We start from the raw sequence: 12,414 nt of genomic DNA, 5'->3' as shown, positions 1-12,414 counted from the left end.
GTGGAGGCCAACAACGGTGGATAGTTGGCAGCGGCGTGTGTCCATCGGAGGTGGATGGTGGGGGTCTATAGAGGTTGATGGCAATTGGCAATGGGGATTGTTGCGACCGGAGTGGCTTGCAGTGTTAGGGCTTGTTGTGAGCAACAACAAGAGCGATGAATTTATGCTGTATCTGGAAATCATTCAAATATGAAAATATCCAATACATAAAAACTAAAATAAAAATTAAAATTGAAATATTTCAATATTTTACACTATTTATTTTATTTAAAATCAAATATTAATAAAAAATACTTTACACCAATTTATAAGGCCAAGCAGCCGGCTAGTTGATTTTCTCGTGACCGTAGACAATCCCAAACAAATTAAAAAGTTGCATAGAAATCCTTCTGCTCTACTTTCCGATCCTCTGTTTACAATTTTGCTCATGGCTGCACAAAACAAACGAGAGAAAACAAATGACCCAGCATGCAAAATAGATATAGAAAACACAGGTTCTCTTTTTTACTATTACCTCTACTCTAGTCCTTCCAGAGGAGGCAGCGATGGCGAACCCGGTGGGCTTTCAGGGGTTTTCCCGGACTCCGATTGCGACGCCACCAGCATTGAGAAAATATCAGAGGTTCCGACTTCCGCACCAGATTGCAAGGCTGATATAGTCGCGGAGTTCTCGACTTCCTTATCCGCCGGTCTAGTTCTCAATGGTATAGCCTCATAACAGAACTCTGGCAAGGCTACTTGAGCCAGGATGTTTCCAACTAAAAATTTAGAAAAGGAGGTTGAAGTTCCGGCTTCTGCGCCAGGCTCCGATTGCAGGGCTGGCAATTTCCCGGTGGTTCCGGCGACTTTAGCGGCCGGTTGTGTTCCAAAAGTTGCAGCTTTATCACTAGTATCAGGTGGCCAGGCTACTTGAGGAAGGGCTCCAGTTAAAAATTCATCTAAAGAGGTTGAGGCTTCTGCTCCTCCGTCCTATTAATTACTTTCATAAGTATTGCAGCAAAGGAGAAAGAGAGAAATTTTTTTATAAGGAATCAAAATAAATTATTGCACAATTCAATTTTTGAAATATAATAATCAATAAGAATATATAAAAATTGCCTTAGAATATCTTGGCTAAAATTTTAATTGAGTGATTTTAAGTTCAATTTTGACATAAGAGCAATACATATAGAATATACATTGGACTCTCTATACAATAAATTCAATAACTTTAAACCTTATTCTGATGGAAAAAAACTAATTAGATATTTGTTGCAGGTAAGAAATTTGCAACAATAGAAGAAGAGAGTTTTGGATCCTAAATTTACATGAAGATACATCACACAAATAGATAAATAAAAAACATGAATAATATTAGGGTTTCTACTTAAAAAATTTAGAAGGAAAAAAATTATAGAGCGTAACCTAGATGACATAATTCACTTTATTTGAAAACGACAAGGTTACAAGAGGAAGAGTAGCTAGTAGAAAATATTGTGAAGTTAACATGAGGTGAGAAGAGTTTAGGTGATTGTGATTAAGTTATAATAGTTTGATAGTGTTGGTTAGAAGGTGGTGGCAAATCATTAAAAGTGATTGCGCAGTGGTGGTCTAATGGCGATCTAGTAATAGCAATGGTTGGGAAATGATGGTCCGATAGAGATGCTTGAGTGATGAAGTCTAATGGAGGCAATTCTATTGAAATTCAGGATATTGAGCTTATGATTTTGATGATAAGAATTTTGCTTTATTTCTCTTACTACCATTATTGCATATTTGTCTTATGCACATTAAGATTTCAAGTACATTATACACCTTACAACAAAAGATTAAGACTCAAGACTGGATATAGAATATGTTTGATGTTTTCTAAAGTCTATATTTTTATTTATTTATTTTAATATTTTTAAAGTCAAAAGTCTTGCAAAATGTGTATGCTTGCTTAGCAATCATGCACATACATAAAGGGAGTGAAAAATATAAAGTTTAGATTCTATGAAAAATGATATTATATGATCCACATCGCACTGTACTATTTGTTGATAAAAAAATCAAATAAAATGGCTAATTTAGTTATTAATCTTTTTGAATTAATCGTACTGTACGAACTTGATCTTACATGACAATCAATTTAAATCTTGGCCTAATCCGCTAATCAGATTTAGATAAGTAATTTGAATTCTTTTTTATTTTGAACTGATCGTACAATACGATATTTGAAATCATGCCTAACTTATTTCATGTGATTAGTCAATCTCAATTCAACATTTAATTAATGAGTTTGATCGTATGGTACGATCATGATCATGCTGGATGATTTGCATAGATGAATTTTGATCGTCCCAAGGATCATCCTGGAAGAATCTTGATATATTGACTATTCGTATAGTACGATATGAATTGTACTAGACGATCGATATGGATGATTTTTTACCATCTCGAAGGTCGACCTGGATGAACTTAATGTAAATGTACTAATCATATGGTACGATCCATGATTCGTAATGTACGATCATTTTAAGGTACTTGAACTAATCGTATTGAGACTTCTTTATCGTATTGAACGAACAGGGAATTTTGTACAAATCATACTATATGATTCACTGACCGTACTGTATAAACAAAGACGACAAACTTGAAAATTTATAATTTTTAGAAGCCTTGTATTTAAGCTCTTCGATTAGACTTTGAACAAGTTTTTGGCTATTGGGAATTTTTTATAAGAGTGCTTTGAGAAGTTTTGTATTCTTGAGTGGTCTTGGAGATTGGAGAAGAAATGGAAGAACATGTATGTGAGGCAAAAGTAGTGTGATAGGAGATTTCATGCGATTGCTCCATGCAAGCTTCTACTTAACTTACTCCATGTGTCTTCATTGATCTCAGGAAAATTTGAGGAGAAATTTTTCAGGGCCAATGATCATCGACAATTTGCCTCACCAGGAGGGTAAAGGGGATTCCAGGTTCTCTACCTCACAAGGAGGATGAAAAAGATTTCAGTGCCCTACTGCACCAGGTTGGTAGAATAGATTTTGTAAGGGCCTCTTCGCCTTACTAAGGGGGAAAAAGGAGAGTCGCTAAATATTTAGTGCAATATCCATAGAGGAGGACTCTCCGACGTAGTTTATATTTTGACCGAACCACTATAATTATGGTGTGCTTATTCTTTACTTTTCTTTCCACATATTAATTTCTTCACATTTTACTTTTCTTGCAAATCTATTTTGAGATTATTGAAATTTTTTTATTTAAATTTTACTCGAAAAAAAAAATTTAAAATATGATAAACAAATTAAATAAAAGAAAATATATCTCCTTATTTTATTTTTAAAAAATTAAAAATAGAGAAAATATTTATTTCATTATTTTCTTCCACTTAAGTTTGTGTAATTGGTTTTAAGTTTTCAGAAGAATATCCTTGAGATAAAAAATACCAATTCATCTCACTAGCCTTGGGCAGTTCAAGTGGTTTCACAAACCATTCTTAAACTTTCAATTGAAATCAAAGAGGTTCTATAGAATTGCTGGTTTAAAAATCTTGAGTATATATAATGACTAATTTCATTGGTAATCATAATACTAATGAAAGATATTAATTAACTCGTCCACAAATTTTTGGTAAAATACTGTATAATTTTTGGAAAGTTTGCATGTTAACATTTATTCAATCTATTGAGATAATAACTAACATGTGGACTACATTTACTAAGATAGTAACCTCGTTACATGCACTTGGTAGAGAATTGTCTAATTCTAAAAAAGTCAATAAGATTTTACATTACTCGTCTGATAGTTATGATGCTAAACTTACTGTCATTTTTGAATCAAAAGACACGAACACTTATTTTATTGATAATCTACTTGACTCACTCATTTCTTACTAGCAAAACATGAGTCAAAGATTGCTTGATGCAATGACAGGATGAAGGAGAAAACAGTGGCACTAAAGACTAATGACTCATATAGCAATAACTCTGCAGTTGTAGTTGATGGAGATGATGATATAGTATTAATGACCCAATAATTCAAAAACTTATTGAAGAGAAAGTAAAGACATCATCAATATTGGAAAAAAAAAGAAAATCAGGTAGAACCAGTAAAATTTCATCTGACACTATCTATTTTGAATGCAGGAAGTATGGAAATCTGAGGTCCAAATTCCCCAACTTAAGAAGTCATCCTAATAAGGAGAAAAGTGAAGAAAAATCAAGTACTGGAAAGGTTGATGAAAGAAAATATACTAAAAAGGGTAAACATCAAATGCAGAAAGCCTTCTGGGCATAGTCCGCCTCGGATTCTTCAGCAAAAAAGAACTAGAGAAGGAGGTAATGAACATATGCCTTATGGAAAATGATAAGCTTGATAATTCTAATTAAGAAGAGGTATGTCAATTATCCTATGATGAGCTATTCATTATTTCTAAAAAAATTCATGACTTATATAGGAAGCTTAAGAAACTGCATGCTAATTTGAAATAAAATTTTTTTTGATCTGAAAGATAAACATAACATACTAATTAAAGAGCATGCAGATCTAAAATTCGAGCAAATTTTATTGGATAAAGAACATGCATCATTACTAAATGAATTTGATGGTTTAAATAAGAATCATATTGAACTAATCAAGTCAAATAATTCCTTAAAAAATGAACATATTGAGTTAGAGGAAGTATCAATGGAACTAGAGAGTTACAATGGAACTATAATATAATGAGCATGTATTAAAATTTAAATTAAATTTATGAAAATGAAAATAATTTTTTAAAAAGGAAAGTATTTGCACTTTTAAATAATACACCATCGCATGTACTAACACAAAAGCTTCAATCTACACTAGCACAAAGGTCATTACCTAAAACACACCATGTATCTAATATGCCTAGTAAGAGGCATTATCACTCACATAGGTTAGTAAACCTATTCTCATATGTTAGGTGTTATTCTAATGGCACGGCGGGATAAATAGCCCACACTTGCACAATAAAACATAGAATACATCTTATGTGGAGACCCAAATCATTTGCATCACAGCATAACATGCATTCCATCTATTCGTTAAAGCATAAATTGGAACCCAAACTCACTTGAGTTCCCAAATCTAACCATTAATTAACTTTATAAGGAGTATCTCACAAAAGGCCTAGTGAGAGCATGTGGTACCTAGACAACGGGTGTTCAAGACATATGATTGGAGATCTGAAGCAGTTCATCATGCGTGAGGCCAAGAGCGGAGGCAAGGTAACTTTGGGTGATAATACCACTAAGAAAGTTGTGGACTCAAGTACAATGGGAAAATCAAGTAATTTTATTATTGAAAATGTTCTTTTGGTAGATAGCTTAAAACACAATTTGCTTAGTATAAGCCAACTTTGTGATATAAGTTTTTATATTAAATTCCCTTCTAACAAATGCATGATCACCTTAAATAAAAAAAAATCATTTCAAAAGAAAAAAGAATAAATAATATTTATATGCTTAATTTATCTTGTATTGATAATTATGATAATATGTGCTTGAAAATTGTGTTGGATGAATCGTCATTATGACATATGAGACCATGTCATGCCAGTATGAAAACTCTTAGAAAAAACCATCAGGATTTGGTTAGAGATATCCTCAAGCTAGAACCATCTGTGTGATGCCAGCTAGCTAGGAAAGAAAACTAGGTCATTTTTCCACACCATTAAGGATATCACCACTACAAAACTCTAAGAAATTCTGCCTATGAATTTGTTTGGTCCTTCTAATACATCCAGCTTAGGTGGAAAAAGATTTGGACATGTGATTGTGGATGATTATTCAAGATTTATATGTGTTAGATTCTTAGCTCACAAAAATGAGTCATTTGATGAATTTAGAATGTTCTCCACTTGGATTCAAATAAAATTAGGCTGTGAGATTTCTATTATCCATAATGATTATGGTGGAGAGTTTGAAATGAGAAGTTTGAATCTTCTTGTAAGAAATTTGGGATTAAACATAACTTTTATGCCCCTAAGACCCCTCAGTAGAACATAATAGCCAAAGGAAGAATAGAACTTTAGTGGAAGCTACAAGGGCTATATTAGCTGAATATTCCCTCCTTAGATACTTTTGGGTAGAAGTAGTGAATATTGCTTATTATATTTTAAATAGGGTAAATATTATATTAAAATTGAATAAAACATCTTATGAATTGCTTAAGGGTAGGACATCTAACGTTTCATATTTGCATGTCTTTGGGTGTAAGTTCTTTAAGTTCTTTATTCTTATCGATGATAAATCTCCTCTAGGAATGTTTGATTCTATGTCCGATGAAGGCTTCTTCTTAGACTATTCCTCTATAGGTAAAGCCTGTAGGATCTTTAATAAGAGGACCTTAGTTGTATAGGAGTCTTCCCATATTATTTTTGATGAATTAGATAAAACTGAGCCTAGGTTGGAAAAAAGATGAAGAGGTAGAAGCTACCTAAGGAGTAGAGTCTATTGACCTAGGTGATAGAGAAGAAGCTCAAATAAAGTTTCCTAGAGAATGGGGATACTCATCAACTTACCATAAGGAGATTATCTTAGTAGATCCATCAGTAGGGGTTATAACTAGGCAAGGCCTTATGAAAGAAGTTAGTAATATTACCTTTATTTTAATGGTAGAACCAACAAATATAGAAGCATTGATTGATAAGTTTTGGATCCTAATTATGCTAGAAGAGTTAAACCAATTTCTTATGAGTCATGTTTAAGAGTTAGTTAGTAAACCTAAGGACCAAAGTGTAGTAGGTACCAAATTGGAATTCAAGAATAAGATAAATGAAACTAAAGCAATAATTACAAAAAAGCTAGATTAGTTGCTAAGAGGTATAATCAAATAGAAGGTATATATATATATTATATTATATTAGAGCCCTATAGTTAGATTGAAAGATATTAGAGCCCTACTAACATTTGCATATATTAGAAGATTTAAGTTGTATAAGATGGATGTGAAGAGTACCTTTCTTAATGGGATGATTAAAGAAGATGCTTATGTAAAAAATAAACCCAGTCTTTAAAAATTCATCATTTTCCAACAATATCTATAAATTAAAGAAAATTTTATATGGTTTGAAACAATCACCTGGGAAATGTTATGAGAGGCTTAGTATATTTCTCCTAGATAGATCTTTTGTTAAGGATAGCATGGACCCTACCTTATTCCTTAAGAAAATAATATATGATTGCTCACAATGCAAGTTTATGTTGATGACATCCTATTTGGATCTACAAATGAAAACCTATGTAAAGAATTTTTAGAGACTATGAGCAAGGAGTTTGAGATGAGCATAATGGGAGAGTTGAGCTACTTATTTGGATGTAGTATAAAGAAAAAAGAGGATGGTGCATTCTTGAGCCAAACTAAGTATATTAAAGAGATATTGAAAAATTTTAACATGGAATGTTCAAAAAGTATAAATATACCCATAAGCTAAACCATCCAGCTTGATAAGGATATAAATGGAAAATGGATCATAAGAAATATAAGAGAATAATAGGATCACTTCTTTATTTGATTGGTAGAAAACTTGATATCATATTTAGTGTATGTTTATGTGATAGATTCTAAGCTAACCCAAAAAGAATCCCAGATGATAGCAGTGAAGAAAATTCTTAGGTCTCTCATAGACACCCAAAACTTAAGCATATGATATCCTAGACATAGAACCATCTTTGACATTGTAGGATACTCAGACTCAGATTTTGTAGAGTGTAGAGTACATACGAAAAGCACTTCTAAAACCTATTAGTTCATTGGTCAATCTTCAATTTCTTGGTCTAGCAGAAAGAAAAACTCTGTAGCTCTATCCATAGTTAAAGTAGAGTACAGAATAGTAGGGAGTTGGGTTGCCCAAATCTTATGACTGAACCAACAAATCCTTAACCTTGGACTTTCTGTATGTATACTATCAATTATGTGTGATAACTCCTTTTAATGAATCCAATTCAACATTCCCGCATAAAGCATAGATACATCATTTTATTAGAGATGTTGTAGTACTAAGGGAGACATAGAATTGCATCATGTAACTACTAAAAATCAATTGGTAGTCAATTTCACAATATTCCTAATAAATGGCATCTTAAGCACACTGAAGATTAGACTAGGTATCATTCACATTCATGTTTAGATAATTTGGAGTAGAAGAGAGATTAGAAGCATGTGTAGTTGTTTGTTTACTATATTTTTATCTTATTTGGTTGTGCTTATGTTTATCTATTTACTTTTTTTTTTAATAGCTTATTAGTAGAAGATTTCCCTGATCATCACACACAAAAAAAAAATTTAAATTTAAAAAAGTCATAATCATATTATATGAACCACTTCGTATTGTACAATCAACAACACACTTGTAATCCCCCATCATCCATGAATTTTATGTCCTAGATTAGATCAATTATTAATGATTGTATCGTGCGATCACGTATTCGTACTGTATGATACACGTGTTATAAGATATTGGATGAATTAAATAGGCTGATAAAAAATTAAATATATATCCGTAGTATACAAACACTTGTTCATATTGTATGAACCTTTTAGTCAAAGGTTGTACCATATGACTCCTTCGGATGAATGCTTTTATGAAGATCGTCTAGTACAATTCTGATCATATTATATGATTTGACCACTTTTTTTGATGAATCATCCAGGATAACTTGAATTTTTATGATAATCTAGTACAATCTACATCGTACAGTATGATCAATTGAGGATTTATAAAGAAGGGAAGGGCTAAGGCTTTTGGACCATATTAAATGAATTTATTCCTCTCTTAACCTTTTATTCTTATCCATAGCATTCTTGCATGACCGATGGTAAGTGAGCTTGAGTGTTAGTGGGAAGTTCTTCTTGAAGACCAGCAGATGATAGGTTCTCCACAATCAAGGATGAGGTAGCCTATCACAGATTTAAGATAGCATGCATCACACCCTCATGCATTCTAGACCAACACCTTCTAAATTATCAGGTTATTGAACTTTTGCAAACACCACTCTTCAATTCCTTTTGACTGAGTTTTCTTTCCAACTCAGAAATTTTGTATGAGCTCTTAGAAAGTTTAAGAGTCATTATGGAATCCGACATATGTAGGGATCTAGTAGAAATCACTTCCAAAGATATTGTTGATATTCTAGACCTATCTAATGAAGGAGTCAAGCCACCTAACCTATTCACTAGGGGAGATTATAACTAGACCACTATCAATCTTACTCTTAAAAATTTCCCATTAAATCAACACCAGCCACTTGCCCATTCATTTAATGAAAATGTTGTTATCATCCAACATGTCCTTCATATCTCCATACTACTTAAGGCTAGAGATAGAGTAAATATTACCCAACTCCTGTTAGTAGCCACCTACCTTATTATGTTTGACAAACCTTTTGATTCTACTCATATAATTATTGGATGTTTTTAAAATCTCACCCCTATTAGACAACAAGGAATCAATCATCGGTAGAATTTAGCTTTAGGAAACCTAATTGCCTTTATCCTAACTATCAAATACCAGCTCATGCATCTTGACCTAGCAGACATCTTTTCCACCTTCTATACTGACAATTCCTTCCACATCCTTTTTATAATAATGAGAGTAAGAGGATGCAAAGGAGGAGGAGCACGAGTTCAATGTAAAAGAGGAAGACCTTCCAGTGCCAGCTCTAGCGCCAACTCTTGAATACCAGCCCAAGCCTATGATGCGATAGTAGAGAGCCTTGACTACTTGGATGTATATGGAATACATAGTAACAAGAGTTTACTCAATAAAGGGAATGTCTCTAGTAGCACCACGACCAACTCCAGCAATAACATGACCAGCTTAAGCAGTAACACGAGATAGATCAAGCCTGGTTCAGCGACAAATTTTTTGCTCTTCACCAGTACTTCTAGCCACCAACACTTGATCAGGGACCATCCTATTTCAGTGTAGTGTGTTATACTGTCATTTTCTTTTATTATTTTAGTTTGTGTATTTCTTATTTTATTTTCTATTTTTAGTTGGTTTTCCCTCCTTTTTGGTGATGTTAAAAGAGGGAGTAGAATGTCAATTGTACTTGGTGATGTTAAAATATCCTTTGTTAAAGGGAGTGTGGATATCACTCTTTTATTTAAAAGCGTAAGAGATGACATACTCATTGTTCAAATATATATTGATAATATATTGGTTGGATCCACTAATAAAAATCTTTGTGATATTTTTTTCAAAAATAATGAGTAAAGAATTTAAAATGAGTTTGATGAGATATTTGAGCTACTTTATTGGTTTTAGCATAAAATAGAAAAAGGATAACACATTTCTTAGTCAATCAAAATACATTAAGGACATCCGTAATAAATATGAAATGGATAACGCTAAACCAATCAATACTCCAATGAGTTCCTTTGTTTAATTAGATAAGGATTCTAAAGGCAAACATGTTGATCAAAAGAAATTTAGAGGTATAATTGGGTAATTACTTTATTTGATTGATAGTAGACCTGAAAATATGTTTATTGTTTTTATCTTTGTTATAGATTTTAAGCTGATCCAAAAGAATCCCATTTATCTTCTACTGTTAAAAAAATTCTGAGATATCTTTTGAGAACTTAAAACTTAGAGATTTGGTATCCTAGGAACAACACTTCTTTTGAAAATATTGAATATTCAGATTCAGATTTTGATGAATACAAGGTTGATCAAAAATTACTTCTCAAACTTATCAATTCATAGGAAACTCTTTAGTTTCTTGGTCCAACAAAAAATAGAATTCAGTATCCCTTTCTACACCTGAAACAGAATATATAGCCATAAGAAGTTGTGTGGCACATGTTCTATAGTTAAAAAAGTAACTCATGGATTTAGGCTTTTCAATTGATATAATTCAAAATTTTGTGATAATACAAGTGCCATTTGCATTTCAAAGAATCCAATTCAATATTCTAAGACTAATCATATAGACATTATGCATCACTTCATTTGGGGATCATGTCACAAAATGGGAAATTGAGCTACATCATATAGCAACTGAAAATTAACTTGCAGATATTTTCATAAAATCACAGGTATTTGAAACTTTCAAGACCTTAAGAACCAGATTGGGTGTTATTTATATTCATGCATGACAATTGTAATTTTATAAATCATGTTTGTGGTGTTTTTCCTTTGTGTATATGATTGTGTTTTGTTCTTTGTTGTGATTTATTTTTGGTTGACATTTCTCTATCTATTATTTTTTATTTATCTTTTTATTATTTTTGTTTTTGTGTGGTGTAGATCTTGGCAATTATCTTGGTCATCATGTGAAAATTCAAAATTTTCTTTTTAGTTTGTACTGTATGAACCGCAATCATACTGCACAATTTGCCCATATTTTACATAATTTCTTACTTGACTTATAATATACATAAAATTTAATTTTTATGGTGATCATATTGTATGAAAACATCATCATCTATATGAATCCTTCATTTATTTATTTGTACGGAAAGGGCGAGAATTATAAGGACAGTTATTTTTTTAAAGATCGTATGTATGAACACTTGTTTGTCTGTACGATTCAGTTGTCAGTTTGCATGTGGAAGAACCTAACTAGCAGGTATGATCATTATTAACCAATCATCCTAGACAAACACCTATTCATCTATACAATCAGGTTGGTCAAAGATTGCAAGAAACGATTCATCATAAAGGCAGCTTTACAAAAAGATGTTTCATTGAAATAAATGCTCTTGACTATTTTCATTCGTATGTACAAACCCATATTCATACGGTATGAATTCTGAAATCAAATGTATGATCCAAGTTCATATTGTACGGAAATTTTCATTTTCTAGTCTTCCTTTGAAATTATTCACAATCCTTTACATTTTCAACTATTGTGCTCAATCCTTCTAAAATGGCAGGTAGCAGCAAGTGATCACATCCTTCCAGGGGGAGTTTATCTTGTGTCGAACAAGATAATGACTTTCTTTTCGAAGAAAATGAACAAGCCTTCGATCAGTTTGTTCTTGAAAAAATCACTCAATCCCATCTTCTTATCCAAGAGAACATTAATCTTTCTATAATGCCTCTATTCGACTTTACTCATTTTTCCTTTATTCTCTCTTTAATTTATGCATTCCACTCAAAAACTTTCTATTATTTTCTTACAAACCTAAAAATGAGAGAAAATCCCACAAGAATGTCCTCATATATTTTCCATTAAAGAGTCGAAATTACTTAGGAAGATTTAGGTACATTTCTCTATCTTAGAACTGAAGGAGTTAGGACTCATTCAATGACTTTTAGAAGTGATTTTGATTGGTCTCAAGTAAATCAAATACCTAGGGGTATAACTTCAGTCTCACATTTGCCTCTTTTTCATACCTTAAATCAAAATGCTAGGATCATTCAGCATGTCTTAAGAACTTCTATTATTCTTACAGCTAGTGATTAAATCAATATCACAC

General features: G+C 32.2%; 1 protein-coding gene across 1 annotated transcript; it reads right to left on the bottom strand.

Moving 5' to 3' along the window:
• Positions 1-322: 322 nt before the first annotated feature.
• On the bottom strand, positions 323-9,730 carry LOC114580519. The gene is made up of 3 exons (XM_028698348.1): positions 9,524-9,730; positions 515-969; positions 323-431 (listed from the first exon to the last, which is right to left on the bottom strand). Exons 1-2 carry the CDS (start codon positions 9,728-9,730, stop codon positions 517-519), a joined length of 660 nt encoding a protein of 219 aa, XP_028554181.1. The 3' UTR covers positions 323-431; positions 515-516.
• Positions 9,731-12,414: the final 2,684 nt, after the last annotated feature.

Source organism: Dendrobium catenatum, unplaced genomic scaffold, assembly GCF_001605985.2.
Source record: "Dendrobium catenatum unplaced genomic scaffold, ASM160598v2 fragScaff_scaffold_1067, whole genome shotgun sequence".
Classification (NCBI taxonomy): domain Eukaryota; kingdom Viridiplantae; phylum Streptophyta; class Magnoliopsida; order Asparagales; family Orchidaceae; genus Dendrobium; species Dendrobium catenatum.
Note: the sequence above shows the minus strand (reverse complement) of the source record. Positions and strands in the feature narration are given on the sequence as shown.

Bases quoted from the DNA above. Each gene is read 5' to 3' on its own strand.
- LOC114580519 (XM_028698348.1), bottom strand. From the start codon at position 9,730: ATGTATTCCATATACATCCAAGTAGTCAAGGCTCTCTACTATCGCATC. The intron at 970-9,523 runs GTCTGCTAGGTC...AGTAATTAATAG, and splicing joins GTATAGAAGGTGGAAAAGAT to GACGGAGGAGCAGAAGCCTC.